This window comes from Amphiura filiformis, chromosome 15, assembly GCF_039555335.1.
Source record: "Amphiura filiformis chromosome 15, Afil_fr2py, whole genome shotgun sequence".
NCBI classification, from domain to species: domain Eukaryota; kingdom Metazoa; phylum Echinodermata; class Ophiuroidea; order Amphilepidida; family Amphiuridae; genus Amphiura; species Amphiura filiformis.
The window spans coordinates 36,467,389-36,490,560 of NC_092642.1; the positions used below are offsets into that span (position 1 = coordinate 36,467,389).

Below are 23,172 nucleotides of genomic sequence, written 5' to 3' on the forward strand. Positions count from 1 at the left end.
TACTTTTTTCATATATTTCTATTAACGTTTATCTCTATTTGAATTCTATTTCAGTGTTTTACTATTTGTTTAGAGATGCCGACCAAGTCGAAATAGACTCATTCGACACATGGGGTGGTTCCATCATAACTGTGCTGCTGCTTTCGTTAGGCGATTTTGATGTGAGGACATGTAATAATTATAATACCATATAAATGTTTAGCATGTTAAGATAAATTATCTGAAAAATACACACATTGGGTGTCGGAAGTTAGCAATAAGAAACAAACAATTGACATTACCAATAATACACGTGTTGACTGCCGTTCCGCATTTCTACAATGCTAACTATTTAGCAATAATTACTTAACATTGACAGGTCGTTACTTTCAAGTACTGTCGTCTTCCATTTCTCGGTTACATGGCGTATGTTATATTTTTAATACTGGTACCCGTTTTGATGATGAATTGGCTAATTGCAATGATGGGAAGAACATATGAAATCATCGAAGAAAAATCATTGATGCAATGGAAAAGACAGGTGAAATAACCTTGAAATTCTACTTCTTGTTTGCGATACGAATATGTTTTGAACAAATCGTAACATATTCAGTATGTATCTTCTTCGTCTTTTTCCCTCATTCTCCTTCTGCCTTCTTCTTCTTCTTCTTCTTCTTCTTCTTCTTCTTCTTCTTCTTCTTCTTCTTCTTCTTCTTCTTCTTCTTCTTCTTCTTCTTCTTCTTCTTCTTCTTCTTCTTCTTCTTCTTCTTCTTCTTCTTCTTCTTCTTCTTCTTCTTCTTCTTCTTCTTCTTCTTCTTCTTCTTCTTCTTTCTTCTTCTTCTTCTTCTAAGATTTGTTATCCGTCATAAAAACGCACACGTTTACGTCCAAACGACCTAAGCTAATCGTAGATTCATCCTTTGCGCTTATTTTAGTGATAGAATTGTTACCCCAGCACCTTACCCGGTAGGACCGGCAATCAAAAATCAATGATTTACATTTCGCTCTTGTGAAATTATTCCAAGTACTACTGACTTTTACTTGTTAGGTGAAAATAGTAATTTCATTTTATATTTAGGAGAGAATTCGGTGAAAATCGCATTTTTGCATTTACTTTTGTACATAGCCAGAATTTTCAAAATCACATTATGACGTCATAGAGACATTTTGCGGGGAATGTTTGTATATATTTTAGTATTACAGGATAGAAGAGCTCGTAGCTATACATTAGTACCAAATATAGCGATGTATGGTATTTATAATTGAAAATTAGGGGGTTGCAACAACAACCCTCATCGTAGTCCGTGTTACAAAATATGGCTCAGTAGTTTTAGGGTTAATATTGAAAAATAAAAGCACAAGCACACTAAAGCAATTAAACATGTATCTTATCGCTATCATTATTTGAAATTAGTGGGCAATGCTTGTATTAAACATGGAGAAATCAGTCAGCAAAGGAGAACTAGCCAATCATTACCAAACATATTCAACAGAAATAAAGATGTCATGGTCAGAAGGAGTCGAGAAAGGTCTGATATCTTCACATAAAAAAGTGAACGATAGGTGAGTAACTTGACTCCCACATATCATCTTATAAAATAATTAAAAAATCAGAAGATTCCGCTTCTTCATCATCATCAAATCAGGGCTGTCAACCTTTGGAATTGCTTGGCGTGAGAAACTGGCGTAGCGTATTTTTTGCTCACAACACTGTTCATTTTGACCCATGATTTCTTTTGAGCCGACGCGTTCGAGAATCTACAAAGTTGTGGTGGGTTGGATGGGGTTTGGCAACGAAGTATTTTACGATGCGTGAGATTTTACTAATTTGACAGCTCCTTGCATGAGATTTGCTACCTAGGCGTGAGATTATAAGCCTATTATACTACCTTACGTGAGAAAGTACGGAAGCACTGAAGGGACATGTCATGTTGTCATGATGACATGATGATGACATAATAGACGACATAATTGACCACATAATTGCAAGTTGTCACGATAAATGATGACATAATTGACGATATAATTGCGAGTTGTCACGATAATTGACATGATAATTTCGAGTTGTCGAGTTGTCACGATAAATGACGACATAATTGACGACATAATTGCGAGTTGTCACGATAATTGACATGATAATTTCGAGTTGTCGAGTTGTCACGATAAATGACGACATAATTGACGACATAATTGCGAGTTGTCACGATAAATGATGACATAATTGACGACATAATTGCGAGTTGTCACGATAATTGACATGATAATTTCGAGTTGTCGAGTTGTCACGATAAATGACGACATAATTGACGACATAATTGCGAGTTGTCACGATAAATGATGACATAATTGACGACATAATTGCGAGTTGTCACGATAATTGACATGATAATTTCGAGTTGTCGAGTTGTCACGATAAATGTCGACATAATTGACGACATAATTGCGAGTTGTCACGATAAATGATGACATAATTGACGACATAATTGCGAGTTGTCACGATAATTGACATGATAATTTCGAGTTGTCGAGTTGTCACGATAAATGACGACATAATTGACGACATAATTGCGAGTTGTCACGATAATTGACATGATAATTTCGAGTTGTCGAGTTGTCACGATAAATGACGACATAATTGACGACATAATTGCGAGTTGTCACGATAAATGATGACATAATTGACGACATAATTGCGAGTTGTCACGATAATTGACATGATAATTTCGAGTTGTCGAGTTGTCACGATAAATGACGACATAATTGACGACATAATTGCGAGTTGTCACGATAATTGATGATATAATTGACGACATAATTGCGAGTTGTTACGATAATTGACATGATAATTTCGAGTTGTCGAGTTGTCACGATAAATGACGACATAATTGACGACATAATTGCGAGTTGTCACGATAATTGATGACATAATTGACGACATAATTGCGAGTTGTCACGATAATTGACATGATAATTTCGAGTTGTCGAGTTGTCACGATAAATGACGACATAATTGACGACATAATTGCGAGTTGTCACGATAAATGATGACATAATTGACGACATAATTGCGAGTTGTCACGATAATTGACATGATAATTTCGAGTTGTCGAGTTGTCATGATAAATGACGACATAATTGACGACATAAGTACTAAACAGTATAGTACTTACCATCTAAAATGTACTATTTACTTGTTATTTGCAATGGAATTCAACGATCAACAGGGCCCTTGGCACTGGCATTTGACATTTTTAACCTCTATCTCAGTAGGTTAACACAGTACGATATGCAAAACTATTATTTTTATGATTCATGTCAGCTAAATGGACAATTTGCCATTTCTGTCAAAATCGGAGCAAGTTGAAATTTTTACCTCTATATACATCCAAAACGTGCCATTTTTACTCAAAAATTTGATCAGGCGAACAATTTGGTTATCTGTTGACAAAATTGGAGCATTTTCATATTTTTACCCCTATGTGACCTCTAGAAGTCACTAGGTGCCAAATCTGAAATGGCTCTACATCTTAAAATAAACTTTGGGCCATGTACTTCCATGTGTGGACACTCTCATGCTTTTATCGCAAAGTGCACAATGATTCAGCTTAGCAGCTATACTGATGCATGATATCACTCAGGGTCCACACCACCCCATACCCAAGTCGGTATATCATTGTGGATGAGTCTTATAAAATTGATAAGTCTATTGGAATTCAGCAGGCATTCATAGATTTGGACATTTTTCCAACAACTTGCCCCTCCCCTCATCAGAACTTGAACAAAACTTTCACTGAAAACCAAACTATTTTTGCGCAAATTTTACACTCATTGTTAGTGCAAGGGCTGGGTGAATGTGAAAGATAGAAAACATCACAAAAGGAACCAATTAAATTTTGGAGGCAATTTATTAATTCAATTGTTTTTAGCTCAAAAACATGTTCGCTCACCCCTTTCAATTAAAAAAGCTCACCCATTAATTTTGATCAGTCCTTACACCAGTCACCATGAAAACAAACATAGATACATTTTAATTCTTATTCATTACCACTTTATTTTTTCTAACACATGGCTGATGACATGATGCACCAGTCATCACAAAAACAAACACATAGATTATTTATGTAAATTTGTATTTTTATTCATTGTCATTTTATTTTTCTAACACATGACAGGGTGTCAAAACACACACAGTGTATTCCAACATGTGGTCAGCATATGATTCAAACAAAAAATACAATAAGTTGTATGTAACAGTAACACCAACCTAGTAATACATTACATTTTTTTACAAATTTTACTGGCAGTGTATTATTCTGAATATCAGGGGCAGAGCCTCGGGCCCATGGACACTAAACATCTCCTTTATCAGCCCTTATTAGATTTTCACATTTGCTTGGGCCCCTGAACCCCCAGGGCCCATGGATTTGCTATGGATTGTATTGCTACGCCCCTGCTGAATATGTGGTTTTTTTTGTCTTTCAAATTACAAGAATTATAATAAAGCAGCCAGCTAAAGCAGGAAATGGCAACATTCAAAGAATTGCACATGTGGCATCATTTGTGAGGGGTCCAATGGCAAATTACAGCAGTGTGTGCGTTCATGTGCCATTTTAGTAATTTTTTATAATAAACTTCCAATTTTTTTGTTTAAATCTCTTACTAACATTTCTATAAACAAATTAAAATACCTGAAATTTGGTTCATGACCTTGCAATATTATGAATTTTGCACAAAAATGAGTAAAAAAATCATCATTTTCAGGCGCTTTTTAAGACATATAAAATATGTGTTTATAAATGCTCATTCCTCCAACATTTTCATTATGTACTTGTTTTTTGCCTCAATTTTCATGTGTACTAAAGATAGATCTTCCATAATAAACTTACTTCTTACATTCAAATTGTATGTTCCCTTCATACTGACTTCATCAAAATAGGTTTCACCTGTCAACTTTGGTGTCCCCCATTTTCATTTACCATGTGAAATTTCAATTGAATAATTATATTTTCTATAAAATTGGTTGTTTTATTGTTATTTGTCTGTTAAATGCTTGGGCTTTGCATGATTTGAAGGGAAATAAAATAGATTACAAAAATGTGAAGAATTAAAAAATGCATTGGTTTGAAAATTGTTGAAGTGCTTTGGTGTCCCCAAAAATATTTACATTGTGAAAATATTAAAAATATTTAACAAATGTATATATTTCCAAATTAAAGCTCACTGTATTGCTGGAGCAGGGTTTGTAACAGTTACTTTATAAAATTTGGTCAAGTTCTTTCAGAATTTGAGAAAATGCACAAAAAGAGCTTGGTGTCCCCTTTACGTTGTTCACACAGTAAATATAACTTTCTTAGAATAAAATTCAGTTGAAACAACTGATTCATGATTTATTTGGGTATCTAGATGAGAAAGTGGCCTGGTCACCTGAAATAATAAAATTGACTTAAAACTGCTTTTTAAATTAAATATAGCAATATTCACAATATTTTGCATATGTGTGTAGTTATTTTTGTGTTAAAAGTTTCAAAATGTAAAGAGTTTGAAAATAAGCATCTAAATTGAGCTCAAATAAATATAGTTTAAACAGTAAAGACAATTTATGAAATCAGGCCCAAAAGACCCACAAAAATGCATGTCCCAAATTATTGGACCACTCACAAATGGAATATGCCAAGTACATTTCACATTCTTAAATTCAGCAAAGGTAGACAAACCTATTACTAGCCAATTTAGGAAATATAAATTCTAAACAAAATTTATTATTTTTCTTGACTAATATTTGACAGGGTCAGTAAGAAAAATATGGGCTTTCCACTGATGCTACTGATAAATAAATCTCCATTTTGATGGAGAAAAGTGGAGATGATGCTGTTGATCATACCATCCTCCTTTAATTTCAAGGACTAAAGGAACAAATGAAGATTTAAAAAAATTAAACCATATTAATTTTTGACCACTATACAAAGGTGAAAAGCATTGGTACTAGTTTAAAACCTATTTCTTAAAAAGTGTGTTCTTAATTTCCAATTACTATAAATTTTGATTTCATTTTCACAATCTACAATTCTGAGCACATTTTCATTAAATTGCCCAATACCGTGCTGATTTACCATTAACAGTGTCCAGTGTACACCAGTGGCGTAGATTTCTTTTTGACATTGGGGGATGGGGTTTGAAAACATTTCTTGAAGTATAGTGAATCCAGCACTTTTAGCAACAGAATAAGTGTATGTTACAAATGTGTATGAAAAAATTTGCCATTTTGAAGCTAAACTGTTGAAATATGGTGCAAAAGTGGAATAAATTTGCGCAAAGCGCCCAATATTTGCACTTTCGGGCCCAAAATGGCCAAAAATGAGGTTAATTTGGTCAGAAACCCACATACACCAGCCGTAAACATTGGGGGGGGGGATGATTGTATGGACCATCCCCACTGGCAAATACCCCCATCCCCCGGGACCTACGCCTATGGTGTACACTCTTCATAATAGGCACATCATACCTGACCAACAACACTTACATCTCTGCTAGAGCTATATAGAGGGTATAATTAGAGTTTGTAATAGGTACATACATGTATATAGTTAATAAGGGTAAGGGTGTGGCACAGGTGTGGAGTATTTGTTGACTTTATTTTGTGGTAATATCTGTGGGAGGGGGTTCTTCCTGATTGAAGGTATACATGGATGTACCACGTTAGTTTTTTAATGGAGACAAATGTGCACAATTGGGCGCATTTAGGCTAAAATGTCTTAAAAACACCTAATTTGGGCAAATTTGGGTGCTTTTTGTGACAAATTAGGTTGCTAAAAAAAGTAGACTATAGAGAAAGTCAGCATCCAAGTCTGTGGCACTGGCAGTGGCACATCCCTGTACAAAATGTTTCGAAGAATCCCAGCCGGGATAAAAGATCAAATTCTGCAGGTGATGTCTGCTAGTGTTCCAAACCTAATTGATAGGTATAAGGTAGGCCCACATGTAGGCCCTACTTGCCATGTTGTTGACAAGTTGCCTTTTTCTATCAATTGCTTTTCTCCTCAAATTCAAACTTGATTTACACATCGTCATCACTATCATCATCTCGATCTTTATCTTGCTTTTAGCTTGTTGCTGCAGGTGGTTCCTTCCAGTTCCAGTACAAGTTCAAATTTCATCTGTAAAATAAACCAAAATATCAATTAAAAATATTTAAATTTAATACATTTTTCTTACCAAGATTAAATTGAACAACCTACAGAGCCCACAAAGTGCATGGAAAGAAAGAAATATCTTGGGCCCGATTTAGTAGCTTGGGTCCTGACTTAGTAGTTTGGGCCCTGACTTAGTACCTCGGGCCCGAGATAGTAACTTGGGCCCCAATTTAGTAGAGTAGCACATGCCCCTGACTTAATAGAGTAGCACGGGCTCCCGACTAAGTAATTAGGGGCCAAGAGTTACTAAGTTGGGACCTGTGTTACTAAGTTTGGGCATTGAGTTACTAAGTCGGTGCCCCAAATTACTAAGCCAGGGCCTGTGTAACTAAGTCAGGGCCCTATGTTACTAAATCGAGGCCTTAAGTTATTACCGTACATGTACATGTAAGTCAAGGCCCTGAGTTTCCTGGGATTATTTTTTTCTTTCCATGTCACTTCTGGGGCTCTGTAAGAACCTGTGGTAAAAAAGAATGATGAAATTTGAATGCTTTTATGATTCAAAATGTATCATCCAGTAAAGTTGAAATTCGCACATTTTGATTTATGCATAGGACTATGTTGAAATGTACACATTTGATTTATGAATTTTAGACCTAAGTACAATCCAGTGCAAGTAGGTAGCTGTAAGTGCAACTTGTGAAAATAAAATTGTTGAGGGGTGGGTGAAAAATTGAAATGTTCAAAATTGCCCATATTTTCAACCCCTGGAAAAAAAAGCAGCAAATTTAAATCGAAATTGCAGTTACTCCACAGTGTACTGTGCATTCAATGTGATTACATATAGCATATTATGCTGATGTGTGAATTTTGACTGCCACGGTCCTGCAGCCAATGGGCTATTCCAGTTAAAATCCATACACCCCCTAGATGGAGGTCTGACCTCAATCTCGCACACAGGGGTGTAGATATATCAAATGGAGTCACCCATTCAGGTAACTCCATTTGAAATTCACATTCCCTGTGTGGAAGATTAAGGTCATTATGTCTTCCATATATGGGGTGTATGGATTTCCCAATGGTTCCTCTCTTGCCCAGTATCAGTATCAAATACAAAATGTCTATGAGGAAATTTGGCTATTTACACTAGCTTCCAGAGAAGTACAGCACTCCCCGGGGGTTCTTTGAACAATTTTCTACAGGGATTTGCCACGCAGACTATACCGAATTTCCATAAAAAACACCCAAAATGCACTCACATTTTAAATGGGTCCTTTCAGGTGCCCTTTTGACAAAAAATTGGTCTCCACTGAAAACCCAACCACCGATACTGAAATTTGCTGAAAAGATACCCCAAAACCGTGGCACATTCCTGTATACCTTCAAACAGGAAGAACCCCCTTGGCACTCCCTTGCTCTGATTGACGCAAGCCACGTCTTTAGCGTCCCGTAATAATCTTTTTAGGCTTCTTGTGAGAAACACGCCATCTCGCGATGACCTCATGGCATGTGAACCAATCAAAATCCAGCTACTGTCCAACCTGAAAAAGGACGTGCGCTTGATGTAAAAAGGGATAAAGTCAATACTTGATTCTGAGAATGTGTACGCATGGTGGTGATTGTATTAAAGAATATTGTAAAACGCCGTCGCAAATTCGACGTTGCCAACATTATAGGCTATCAGCAGTTTTAGCTAGTTTTGCGTCTGCCTGCATAGTAACAATGGAGCATAGCAACGATTAGGGCCTATGGGACTGGTTCAAAAAATCAGATAGGATTTAATAAAGTTCAAAGTTCATACAAGGTAAAATCGTTCGACAATCGTCATGGATAAGAATTTACGCACTGGAAACGTACACGTAGGCCTATCATAGCTGATTAGCTCTCAACAATGATGACATGATGATCGATAATTAGCATGATCAAACTCAGAACTGCAAAAGTCAGATATCTGATAGTATGTTTGGTGGCCAGATGTATTCAAGCAGCTAGGGGACACAGTGTGTGGGGCCCGCGGGTGTTGGGACGCAGGGGTAACTTTGTCAATCAAATACTTCATCTATTGTGTCCAATACATATAATGATCCGATAAAAATATCGTAAAAATAGAATCAAGATTGTGGATGAACTATGGCGGCACGCTTTAATACTTTACGAGGTGATTCAACCAGGTACCTGGATTCAGCAGCAGGATGCCATGACTTAATTTATTCTTTAAGATTACGATTAAAAAAACAACAACGAAATTATAATAATAATTAAACGATGATAATATTATATATACTATAATATATAGGATTTTGTTTTATATTAAAGAAATTATAAAAATATTTTATCATAGGCCTAATTTAACATGTTAACTATAGGCCAAGGCCTATATCATTTCGCAACATCTTATAGGCCACACAAACAGCATGAACATGATGAATATTATAAACTTGTCAAATAACTTGAAAACATGAGACGAAAATACCTAGATTTTCGTCTCAGTTGAAAACGTTTGTCATTTTGTCTTTATTTATACAATATTGCTTCTCGTATCATTTGTTTTTGTGTAATTATTTTAACAAAACAATAGCCTACCAATCCAATTTAGCAGAAAAATGTTATATTAAAATGCGCTTTGCGATATTTGTAGGCCCTAAATTCAATTAAAACGCCATATAGGCCTAACTGCACGCTGAGGTATAGGCTGAGAGACAAGCTTTTTCAGCCTACAATGAAATTATTATTATAATTTTTTATTTGGTAAAAAAGCAGGACAATAAATCTGAAGTGTTTTCCAATTAATACATTTTTGTAGTAGGCCCTAACCCAGCGAACACAAAACATTTTTAAAACGTTGTAAGCAGGTTGTATTTGGGGTTTTGGTTTTGCTTAAAACTTTTTAATAACATTAAAGGAGTATTTCGTGATCATAGCATCCTCTTTTTATGACAATTTTCAGTAGATATCCACGAAAAAAGCTTATTCCCAAAATGTCAGTTGATTCCAATTTTGCGTTTGCGAGTTATACATGATTATACTGCTCCATAGACAATGTGTTGTAATTTCGTTCTGGTATACCAGAACGAAATTCAAATTTCACGATATCTTTGCTAAACGAATTAATCTGCAAGATTTTTTTGTACATAAACATTATATAGCCAGAGGTTTCCAGTGATATTAAAATCTCAACTTTTGTTTTTGAAAAAAGTGGGGGGTGATGCTGTGGACCACGAAATGCCCTTTAAATGTCGGATCATATAACGGTCATTAAAACGTTTTAAAATGTTTTTTTTTATGAAAACACACTACAACAATATTTTTAAAATGTTTTCAAACTGTTATTGTTAATAAAAATTCCAAAAATTTTTGTGTGAAATATTTTGTCAACACTTAAATAACGTAATGTTAGAATATTTACAGTAAGTTATCAACAAATATTTTTGAAAACAACGTTTTATATCGTCTGTATACCCTTTATATAACCCGACATTTAAACATTTTCTGACAACCTTTTCTAACCGTTTGCGAATGATCTTGAAAATGTTTTGTGTTTGCTGGGAAGGTTGCTTCATTTTAGTACTACGTTTTATTTATGTTCATATATTTAGAGTAGCAATATTTAATAGTATTGTTATTATTATATATTGTTTTATTCAAAATCTCACCTTCTCTGGTTCAACTATGGTCTTTCAGACTTTCACATTAAAATGTAGATTATGTGGTATCTTTATACTATAGGCTACAAATAAATGGCCAATGATTTAACATAAAAGTGGGAATATTTTAACTTTATAACATTAAGTTTTTTTAAAGTTTTAATATTTGTTTAATATTATTATTAGTGTTATTATTATAATTATTATTATTACTATTTTGTGATATATGAAATAAAACATGAAGGAATGAATTATTTCAACATTGTGATAATTTCAAATTGTAATACTCTATATTTAATTTAACTTTTATTCCATGCATATTATATGCGCACGAGTTAAACTTGGTCAATTTCGCACAGATGGCGGTGGTCCTCTGCCATGTAGATCGATTTGGCATTGGAAAATATTGTGGGGGGGTCAGAAAATTTTGGGTCCTAAAAAGGGGATAAAAAAAAATTCAGTCCTTAATAGGGGGGATCAAAACAATTTCAGGGTAAAATGTACGAGAAGCCATGTACATTAAAAAAAATTAGAATAAAAGTATTCAATTTTGTAATCTCAAGCTACAAATCAACAAAATGTGCGCACTTTACAATTTGGGTGTAACACTATGACTCATGTGACTCATGAGTAATAACTCCAAACGGTAATTTTAGCTAATGAGTTAATGACCATAGGAGTAGATCTCGGTGGGCGCGGTGATAAAACCAACATAATATTTTGATAGGGGGATGGTCCATACAATCATTCCCCCAATGTTGGCGCCTGTATATGGGTTTCTAACCAAAATTAACCCCATATTTGGTAATTTTAAAACGAAAAAGTGCCAATTTCTTGCGCTACGCGCAAATTAATTCCAGTTTTGTACTATATTTCACCAGTTTAGCTTCAATATGGCAATTTTTTGCGCGCTTCGCGCGCATTTGTACCATAATCTTATTTTGTCGGCAAAAGGTGCTGGATTCAATAGACTTCAAGACATTTTCTCCAACCCCAAAAAGAAATCTATCTACTGTTAGTGAATAGTGATGTATATTTTTGGTTTCTTTTTAGGACATGAAGGGGGGATTAAAAAAATTTTAGACCATAAAAAGGGGGGATCAAAAAACACAAAAAAATCCACCCTTTTTCAGGGGGAATCAAAATTTTTTGACGTCCGAGGTTCCAACTTTTCCAACCACCCCCCCACCCACCCACCAAAGTATTTATGAACACTCCCCTAGACTGACACAAGTCTCTGGCACAAGTCTCTCTTGTTTAAGAAAAGATTCATTTCCAGCTTACGCGACACCACCCGGATTTAAACTGAAATGTTTGGAAAATTTCCGATTTAAAAGGACCTATCCTAAAGAATATGATCCCGAATTTAGAACGCTTGCACGAAAGGTCATTAGTTCAAATCATCCACCAGCCACACATATGCAAATGCATGGAGTACAAAAGAATTACTTTGATCAATACCAGTTAAACAGGCGATTGGTATTGTACTCCATGCATTTGCATGTCTTCTGGAGCGTGTCTGGTGGATGATTTGAACTAATAACCTTCCGTGCAAGCGCCATATAATTATGATAGGGTCACGCATAAATTCAGCGCACACTTTAAATTTTCGTCTTGGGTAAAGACTATGCTGCAGGGATCGTTTTAAACGTAAATACCTAAATAAATCATGCAAGTGGCCATATTTTTTTGGAATTTGTTGTGACGCACCATGATCTTTGCGAAGTTTGCATTCATAGAACACCTCAATAAAATATGATATGTCCCATATATATGTTTACTTTAAAGTCGAAGCTACATTATAGGCAGAACAAAATTTAAATTTACTGGCCAAAAATGTGATATTTTGGCATTTTTCTAGTAACATTTTTTTTATGCAAACGAAAATTACAAAAACCTCGTAAATCTGTCAATTTACAACCAATTCTACCACCCGAAAGAAAAAACTGTCCGTGTTATTGTGCTCACACAATAGTTCTTGTCCAAAAAGCCAAACAGAAGAATGCGTGTTATCTTTAATTTTAAAATAAATGTTCGGGACTTTTTATCACGATTATTGTAACACGACAAAAGAAGTACAGTACATACATCCGACACGTAGCATACATCCTTTTGGCCTGATAACATACCAACATAGCGCCCGGCTATATGGCCACATAAATCTTTAATTTGTTTCGCATCCCACCTTTTGGAAAAGTGAGGAGGGCGGGGCTGTGTTTTTGTTTTTGTTTTTTGCTGAATTGCCCAAATAAAGCAGCTTTCATGTAAAATTGACATTGCTAGCAGTTTTGGGGCATTTCAGCATATGCCAGAAAACGACGAAACTATCATTAATGAGGGTAAGATCCTTAGAGTTCCACAAAGACACTTGCAAGTGATTCATGCTGACTAATAAACTTGTAAATATGCATTAACATTTCACTCATGTATTGAAACCTTTTAATGTAATATGAAAATTGAAAAATAAAAAAATATGGACTGATCCCAGAGAGTGAGGAAGGAGGTGAACGTACAACGAATTATTTTTTTTTTTGGCTTAGCATGGACTAACCGGTGTATGTCTAGTATTCTTAACCGTAACTGCGGGGTCAACAATGCATCCGATTTATAGTGATCTACAATCAGTCGCCAAGCTGTGAGTTACTGATTAGCAATCAATCAAGTAAAAGCACTTTCCTACAATAACAAAAGCTTCTAGTTTTGTCTCGCAGTTGAAATCGCAATAATCTTGAGCGATCACCAAGTATAAACTCAGCGCCATGGGTTGTTCCTGGGATATTAGATATAGAGGGCGGCATTAAAATCAGAGAAAGATTATCGCTGTAGACGTATGCTATTCAAATGGTTGTGAAGCACCCTGTAAATACGCCAGGCTTAATACTGAGCCCCGCTCTGCATCGATTGTTTCTTTGACACGTAATCGGCCAATCACCTTACTGGTCTGTTTTATGAAATATCAGATGATTGAATACCAATCACAACCCCACTTCTGTGATTACGCTGTGTGTAAAAATGTAAACAAGTGCCGTTCCTCTCTGCCAGAAAGTGTATTTTACAAGCAAATTAAGGTGCACAAATGCTGAGTGAACATTCCTGCTCACACACTGCCACACTGTAACACATGACTTTTGGCAAGTGGAGCGCATTAGGGACCGTTCACAAACACTTGTTAGAGGGGGCCTAATGCAAAAAAAATTTTATCCTGAAAAATTTTGGGGCCCTCCTTTTCAGACCTCAAAAATTTCAAGGCCCCCCTCTTTTTGACATGCAAATTATGGGTCAACCCCATAGTAAAGTATAAACTCAATTTTCCCAGGAAAATTTGTGGTCATTATTTTCAGCCCCCCCCCCCACTTAGGAGGTTCAAAACTGTTGAGGACCCCTTTTTTGCATCAGACCCCCCAACAAGTGTTTGTGAACGGTCCCTTATTAATATCAGTACAACTTCAGTTGAGTGCATCGTGTTGTGCATATTATAATATTAATAAAGTCCATTTGATTTCCTCAAGACAGTAGCGTCCGCGTGTGATGCGTCAAAGGTACGCATCTGTAGCATGCGCTTCGCGAAGTGAACGTGCCGTAGAAATACATCGCCTTTAATTGTGCGTGTACTGTCATTACTGTGTACACTACACATGTAGACACTGCTGCCTCCAGCTTGCTAAGGGAGTGTTCAGAAATACTTTGGTGGGGGGGCTGGTAAAAGGGGGACCAAAAGTTTTAGGTGGTAGGAAAGGGGGGCCAAAAAAGTTTTCCTCTTCAAAACCTAACATTTTTGCGCGCTTGAGACCCTCTATATCACTTTTAACATGGGCAAGTTTGGGTTTTCAGTGCTTTTGTTTAAAAAAATAATGGCCCTTAGTGTACACATATCTATTAATTAATATAACATTAAAGATTAAGAGCAACATGCAACATCTGGGTTGGTCTAAGAAATACTGGCACGTTTTATCATAGAATTGTATATCTCTTCAAAGGCTACATATGATTATGTACCTGCAATCTGATCAAAATACACCTAAATCAAGAAAATATTCCAAATAAATTGGATTTCTTTGCACATAACCTGCACACTTCAATTTACTATTTCTCATTGCAAAATTATTTTATACGCATAGGCCCAAGGGTAGATTTACCATAAGGTAGAGTGGTCACAGGCCGGGTACCACGGTCTTTGGGGGCCAAAACGGATACCTGTGTACATTTGCGTGACCAAATTAATCTCATATTTGACCATTTTAGCTTTTTGCATAAATTAGTTCCAATTTTAACAATATTTGACCATTCAAGCTTCAATATGGCCAAATTTTTTGCGTGGTTCGCACGCATTTGTACTATCATAATAGCCACGGATCCAAATAATGCCTATGAACCTCCAAATAAATCCTCTATTTCATTTATCCCTGTAAAATCAGATAAACACCCTGATTTGGGACAAATCTAAATTAAAATGAAAATTTCCTTGTGCTTGTATTTCATGCGCAATTGTCCCAGCGGGAATGTTTCAAACATTTGCCTCCCTCAATGACATGTGACCCAGATACCACACCACTGGAAACAACACTGTATTAAGTATGTTTGTTATACGATAATGGGGGGGTCAAAAAGTTTTGTTTGTCAAAAGAGGGGGTCAAAAAGTTTAGCGGTCCATCGAGGGGGGTCAAAAAGTTTTCGAGCGAAAAATTTGAGGAAGACCAGACCCCCCTACCAAAGTATTAATGAACACTCCCTAAATGGACTATACCCGGCGTGGGGGGGCACATCAAAAAATTTTGGTGGGTATGTTCCCCCGGAATTTTGAGGCGGTGGGTCTTTGGGAGCTGACGGCGTACTGGTAAAAGGGGGTCTTTTGGAGCTGCGAACCGGGCTGCGAACAAGTAAAATGTGGCCTTTTGGAGCTGCGAACAGTCAAAATCAAGGGTCTTTCTTGGCTTTTTGGTTGAAAATCGCCCGAAAATCCAGTCTTTTTAGAGCTGAAATGTCAAAATCAAGGGTCTTTCAGATCTCTATTTTGGTCAAATATTATAGGCCGGTCTTTTGGAGCTGCAAAATCCAAAATGGGGGGTCTTTCCGGGGGAGCATACCCGTATGGTCATTTGTGGTAAGTGCCAGCCCCCCGGACTACAGGCCTACATATATCGAGCATATCTATAGTTTTCACCCTTGGGGGGGGGGCACATCAAAAAATTTTGGTGGGTATGCTCCCCCGGAATTTTGAGGTGGGGGGTCTTTGGGAGCTGACGGCGTACCGGTAAAAGGGGTCTTTTATCCGTATGGTCATTTGTGTTGAGTGCCCCCCGGGTTTTCACCATAGAACTTCAGCAGTCTGCCAATTTGGCGCAGTTTATGCCCGAGTTTATGGCGTACATACGGATGTGTGGTTCTGATTGGCTTTATTGAATCACGTCATCATCACATCGGGCATTTGCTGGTCAAGCTGTGTAGAAACGCATGACCTAGTTCTTTTACGCGATAATCAGACAGAGCAGACAAACACCGCTGAAGTAATTTGCTGAATGGTGTAGTAGTACAGCCTTAGGTCTATACTACGGTATAGCCTGGCCCTGGGAATTCGTTCTGTTCACACTGTGTTGAACTTGAGCGTACGTACATGCAAAGAACACTGACCTAGGGCCTACATTTTATCTTAAAATAAAATGTCATTTCAATATAATAGAAGGCCATGTACATGTGTAATGCGACGTAAATATCAACAACTTACCATGGTGGCATATCATCATGTTGATTAATCATGGCGTCTGACCTGTCGAATTCTCACTGCAGTGCATACACCAAGGCACTTCTTCTTCTTACATGTAGACCTACTTATGTCGCGCTGTTTTACAAACTGCATACATTCAACTTATCATTTGCTATCAATATTTCTTCTGATTGCAGTTTTCATTCAAGCAGTTTGAAAACAGTAGCATATTTTGAATATTAAATTGTGCAATTTCATAAAACCGTAGCCTGATCGAATGTATGGACCAGCTCCAGCTCGTCGTTGTTCGTCGTCTAAACATAGCACTGAATACATCTGAATCTTATACTTATCTACGCTGAGCAAAAGCGATTTGTGTTTAGCTTGTTACCAATGAGATATAGTGCCTTTTGTTGCGTTGGGAAAAACGCGCCACCTCATTGGTCATACAAATCGCTCGCGATGTAGTATAAATCATGCGTATGTCGTCAATTATCATGACTTTATGTCGTCAAGTATCATGACAACACGTCATACAACTCGCAATTATATCGTCAATTATCATGACAACACGTCATACAACTCGCAATTATGTCGTCAAGTATCGTGACAACTCGAAATTATCATGTCAATTATCGTGACAACACGAAATTATCATGACTTTATGTCGTCAATTATCATGACAACTCGTCATACAACTCGCAATTATATCGTCAAGTATCGTGACAACTCGACAACTCGAAATTATCATGTCAATTATCGTGACAACACGAAATTATCATGACTTTATGTCGTCAATTATCATGACAACTCGTCACACAACTCGCAATTATATCGTCAAGTATCGTGACAACTCGACAACTCGAAATTATCATGTCAATTATCGTGACAACACGAAATTATCATGACTTTATGTCGTCAATTATCATGACAACTCGTCATACAACTCGCAATTATATCGTCAAGTATCGTGACAACTCGACAACTCGAAATTATCATGTCAATTATCGCGACAACACGAAATTATCATGACTTTATGTCGTCAATTATCTTGACAACTCGTCATACAACTCGCAATTATATCGTCAAGTATCGTGACAACTCGACAATTCGAAATTATCATGTCAATTATCGTGACAACACGAAATTATCATGACTTTATGTCGTCAATTATCATGACAACTCGCAATTATATCATCAAGTATCGTGACAACTCGACAACTCGAAATTATCATGTCAATTATCGTGACAACTCGCAATTATGTCGTCAATTATGTCATCATTTATCGTGACAACTCGCAATCATGTCGTCAATTATGTCGTCATTTATCGTGACAACTCGACAAGTCGAAATTATCATGTCAATTATCGTGACAACTCGCAATTATGTCGTCAATTATGTCATCATTTATCGTGACAACTCGCAATTATGTCATCAATTATGTCGTCATTTATCGTGACAACTCGACAACTCGAAATTATCATGTCAATTATCGTGACAACTCGCAATTATGTCGTCAATTATGTCATCAATTATCGTGACAACTCGCAATTATGTCGTCAATTATGTCGTCATTTATCATGACAACTCGACAACTCGAAATTATCATGTCAATTATCGTGACAACTCGCAATTATGTCGTCAATTATGTCATCATTTATCGTGACAACTCGCAATTATGTCGTCAATTATGTCGTCATTTATCGTGACAACTCGACAACTCGAAATTATCATGTCAATTATCGTGACAACTCGCAATTATGTCGTCAATTATGTCATCAATTATCGTGACAACTCGCAATTATGTCGTCAATTATGTCGTCATTTATCGTGACAACTCGACAACTCGAAATTATCATGTCAATTATCGTGACAACTCGCAATTATGTCGTCAATTATGTCGTCATTTATCGTGACAACTCGACAACTCGAAATTATCATGTCAATTATCGTGACAACTCGCAATTATGTCGTCAATTATGTCATCATTTATCGTGACAACTCGCAATTATGTCGTCAATTATGTCGTCATTTATCGTGACAACTCGACAACTCGAAATTATCATGTCAATTATCGTGACAACTCGCAATTATGTCGTCAATTATGTCATCAATTATCGTGACAACTCGCAATTATGTCGTCAATTATGTCGTCATTTATCGTGACAACTCGACAACTCGAAATTATCATGTCAATTATCGTGACAACTCGCAATTATGTCGTCAATTATGTCATCATTTATCGTGACAACTCGCAATTATGTCGTCAATTATGTCGTCATTTATCGTGACAACTCGACAACTCGAAATTATCATGTCAATTATCGTGACAACTCGCAATTATGTCGTCAATTATGTCGTCATTTATCGTGACAACTCGACAACTCGAAATTATCATGTCAATTATCGTGACAACTCGCAATTGTGTCGTCAATTATGTCATCATTTATCGTGACAACTCGCAATTATGTCGTCAATTATGTCGTCATTTATCGTGACAACTCGACAAGTCGAAATTATCATGTCAATTATCGTGACAACTCGCAATTATGTCGTCAATTATGTCATCATTTATCATGACAACTCGCAATTATGTCGTCAATTATGTCGTCATTTATCGTGACAACTCGACAACTCGAAATTATCATGTCAATTATCGTGACAACTCGCAATTATGTCGTCAATTATGTCGTCATTTATCGTGACAACTCGACAACTCGAAATTATCATGTCAATTATCGTGACAACTCGCAATTATATCGTCAATTATGTCATCATTTATCGTGACAACTTGCAATTATGTGGTCAATTATGTCGTCTATTATGTCATCATCATGTCATCATGACAACATGACATGTCCCTTCAGTGCTTCCGTAAGAAAGTGACCGAATGCGTGGGACTCACGCCCAATGAGTGAGAATTGACATAATGTTATCGTTATTTTATGATTATAATGATAGTGATAATTATTATGATATTATTATGATATATTTATATTATTCACAAAGGAAGGAAGAATGCTATACTACACATGCCTTACTGGTTACCAAGCAGCTTGCCAAGACTCGGGCTAAGACTAAACGAAATGCGAAGCACAAATGGAAGGTAATTATCGCACGATTTACCCGAAATATTCATATCACGTGGTTATTTTTCAATAAAAAAAAAACCTTTAGAGGAATAAATCAGTGTTCACGGATATATGCGCAATGTAAATTTAGGGGATGGCATTTTCTTCCGAAGGGGGGGGGGGGGTCCCAAATATAATAGGGGTCATAAATATTTGGAAAGAACAATAGGGGATCATAAAATTTTTGATGACCAAAATGTAGGGAGATACAAGATGACCACAATGGGAGGTCGTAATTTTATTGACGCCGACTTTTTGTAAATTTGCTTCCGAAGAAAATGCCAGCCCCCTTTGGGGTAATCGATAAAGGATGGTCGCATTTCAAATTTCTGTTGATAAGGAAATGTTATGGAATTAGAAGGGACCATATCGTTTTATCGTTTTTATTTTGACATTTCATCTAATTCCGAGCGCTATAACATCATCGCATTAAAAAGCTCTTTCCTCATTTCACTTTTACACAGTGGTGTCTCAAGGTTCTGAAGAAGAAAGGGATGATCTCTGATGCAAAGAACGAAAAAGTGTCTGATGATGTTATTAATACACAGGATCGTACACAGTTCATTTCATATCACTTCATTTATTTGTCAGGACATTAAAAACATACAAAGGAACCATAAATACACTACTTTAACTACACTACATTATGTCAAAAGTAACATTAAAAAGGTGGAACCACTGGACCAGGAAGACAAGAGCACTACACAGATGCAGGACAAACATAGCACCCTGAGTGATGATGGGCAATGTCCATTATGTAGACAGTTGATATTAGACCCAACATTGGGTAATATTTGCCCATTATTTTTGCAGTGTAACAATGTAATTACCTGCACGTACGGACAGAATTATGGTCACCGGGTTCATCAGCTGTGGTGAGTGACCGGATTGGGAAAAATATAATAGAATTAGGTATTTGGCACAGATTATACTGCCCCTTGCGAATTCAAAATCCTACTGAAGTATGATGTAACTGGAAAGGGATTCTCTGAGATCAAGAGCTAAGATACAATCCGTCCCTTTATAGCCGGTTTTAATGATTTTCTGCTTCCAATTTTTTATCATGCTGATCGTTCTTTGACTGCTAGTGCTAGTTCCTTTTCGATTAAAATTATCATTGCAAGCTATTGCATTGCGGGCTGGCCATAGCCTTCAACATAAAAAGTCCAAGTTTTGAAATATTTTCTCAAAATATCAAGAACTATCTTAACAACCTCTATGGTCATGAAAATTTACAATTCTAATTTTTTTTTTTTGTTGAAAAAATTTTGGAACTTGACGCCTGCTGTTATAATTTCGCGTGAAGAGAGTTTACACATATTATTGCTTATTGTTTTTGTTGTTGTTGTTGTTGTTTTTGTTTTTGTTATAACTATTCATTATTGTTATTATTACTAACTACATAATCGACGAATCGCCACCACTAGGTTATAGATTTTGTGCTCATTTTTACATCTTAAGTTATTTATAACAATTTTGATGTCTGCGGTTGATAAGTACTTGCAGATTGTTATCCATTGAATGTTGTTATTGAAACGGTATCTTGTTTGCTACAACTTGGGTGTTGAATATTAAGTTAAGCATCAAGTAGTTCAAAAGACAATATAAATATAACAATAATAAAGTAATGTTAATATGTAACATAAGCATAAATAAAGCAACCTACTAGGATCAGTAGTATCATCATTGTGGTTACGAAAAGTCTATGCCAATTAAACCAAAAAAAAAAATCACGAATCTACCATTGGGGAGTATTTGGAGTATATTTCCATCAATACTCGTCATAGTAATTCTCTTAAGTTCTCCCATTCTTATGCTAGAACCGATAGTTTTAAATACACTGTCTTCAATCGTTTTCCAGTTTATTTTGATCAACTTCCTCCATCTCTCAAAGACCAATTCTTGTTTAGTATATTTAATTTCCTGGACAATCTCAAAAAACATTTCAAAACAATTTATAGCTGGAATTCAAAATAGTTTTTAGTTGGGCTTGGCTTATTTTTTATCTAAAGGTTGTGCTTACATTGTATTATCATGCCTCATCTTATGTTGGAGAATGTAGGTAGATTCATCCTTTGCCCTGTTCCCATGTGCTGATTGTATGTGTTCTTGTGGGAATCAATTAGGTTTAGCCACTTTGAAAGTGACTTTGTCACTATCTGGCTATCCCTGCCAGGGGTTCTCTTGTCCTTTGTTTAAATTATTCCTGGTTAAGGCATGCCATCTCTCTATTTTCTCCAACATGGGTCAATTCAATTTCAATTTCTTGCTTTATGACCTTCCATGGCTTACATTTTTATATCTTTGCATGTGTAATTTATATATTTATGTGTAATCTTGATATTGTGCAATATTTTATATGTATATGTGTCTTTTTGCTGGCAAATAAAATGATATGATATGATGATCACCTTTGAATTCATACATAATGCGAATTTGTCCAGGTGGTGTATGACGTGCAGTCCCTAAATTCAGTAAATTTTCATCGTCAACCGTGTAATTGAATGGGATTATTTTGAAATTTTAAAACGCTTGAAATATCACAAACAAATAGGCCTATGTTGATAAATAATATAAATACAAGCTAAAACCGTTGGGGTTCGATAATGAACCCCACAAAACTAACCGAGTATATGGAAAATGCCATACGGCCGGGCGGTTTCACGAGTTGCCGGCGCGATCATGTCATCCGCCGCCTGAATTTGTCAGTGGCGAATTTGTCAGTGGCGAATTTGTCAGTGCCGCTGTAGTAATTAATATCTTAATTGTTGATTTAGCTTAAGTGTAATGTTGATTACGCTTGAACTTAATATTAGTTACGCGCGCAATGTTGATTATGCGTGAGTGTAATATTGATTACTCTTGACCGTTATGTTAATTACTCTTGAGTGTAATGTTAATTACGCTTGAGTGTTATGTTAATTAAGCGTGAGTGTACTGTTAATTATACTTGAGTGTAATGTTAATTATGCGTGAGTGTACTGTTAATTATGCTTGAGTGTAATGTTAATTACCCTTGAGTGTAATGTTGATTACGCTTGAGTGTAATGTTAATTACCCTTGAGTGTAGGGGTGATTACGCTTGAGTGTAATGTTAATTATGCGTGAGTGTAGGGGTGATTACGCTTGAGTGTAATGTTAATTATGCGTGAGTGTAATGTTGATTACGCCTGAGTGTAATGTTAATTATGCGTGAGTGTACTGTTGATTATGCTTGAGTGTAATGTTAATTATGCGTGAGTGTAATATTGATTACTCTTGAGTGTTATATTAATTACTCTTGAGTGTAATGTTAATTACGCTTGAGTGTAATGTTAATTATGCGTGAGTGTACTGTTGATTACGCTTGAGTGTAATGTTAATTATGCGTGAGTGTAATGTTGATTACAATTAAACTAAATAACGCTTGGGTGTAATGTGCTGATGTTGATACGTTAGAGTGTGTTGCATATTTTCTTCCAATAACTTGGCATATATGATCGTTAGGTTTAAATCGCTGCCTTTCTTTGTCATTTTGCGTTAATTTGCTTAACACAATTACAAACATTTCTATATTCTGGACAAATTCTACTCTTTTTACGCTTTG

General features: G+C 36.1%; 1 protein-coding gene and 1 long non-coding RNA gene across 2 annotated transcripts; one reads left to right on the plus strand and one right to left on the minus strand.

The window, feature by feature from the left end:
• Nucleotides 1-58: 58 nt before the first annotated feature.
• LOC140172213 (uncharacterized) lies at nucleotides 59-21,287 on the plus strand. The gene is made up of 5 exons (XM_072195526.1): nucleotides 59-161; nucleotides 359-520; nucleotides 1,394-1,542; nucleotides 19,465-19,561; nucleotides 20,051-21,287. Exons 2-5 carry the CDS (start codon nucleotides 401-403, stop codon nucleotides 20,183-20,185), a joined length of 501 nt encoding a protein of 166 aa, XP_072051627.1. The 5' UTR covers nucleotides 59-161; nucleotides 359-400; the 3' UTR covers nucleotides 20,186-21,287.
• On the minus strand, nucleotides 6,783-16,531 carry LOC140172212 (uncharacterized). The gene is made up of 2 exons (XR_011861704.1): nucleotides 16,476-16,531; nucleotides 6,783-7,133 (listed from the first exon to the last, which is right to left on the minus strand). It is a non-coding gene; the product is annotated as an uncharacterized lncRNA (long non-coding RNA).
• Nucleotides 21,288-23,172: the final 1,885 nt, after the last annotated feature.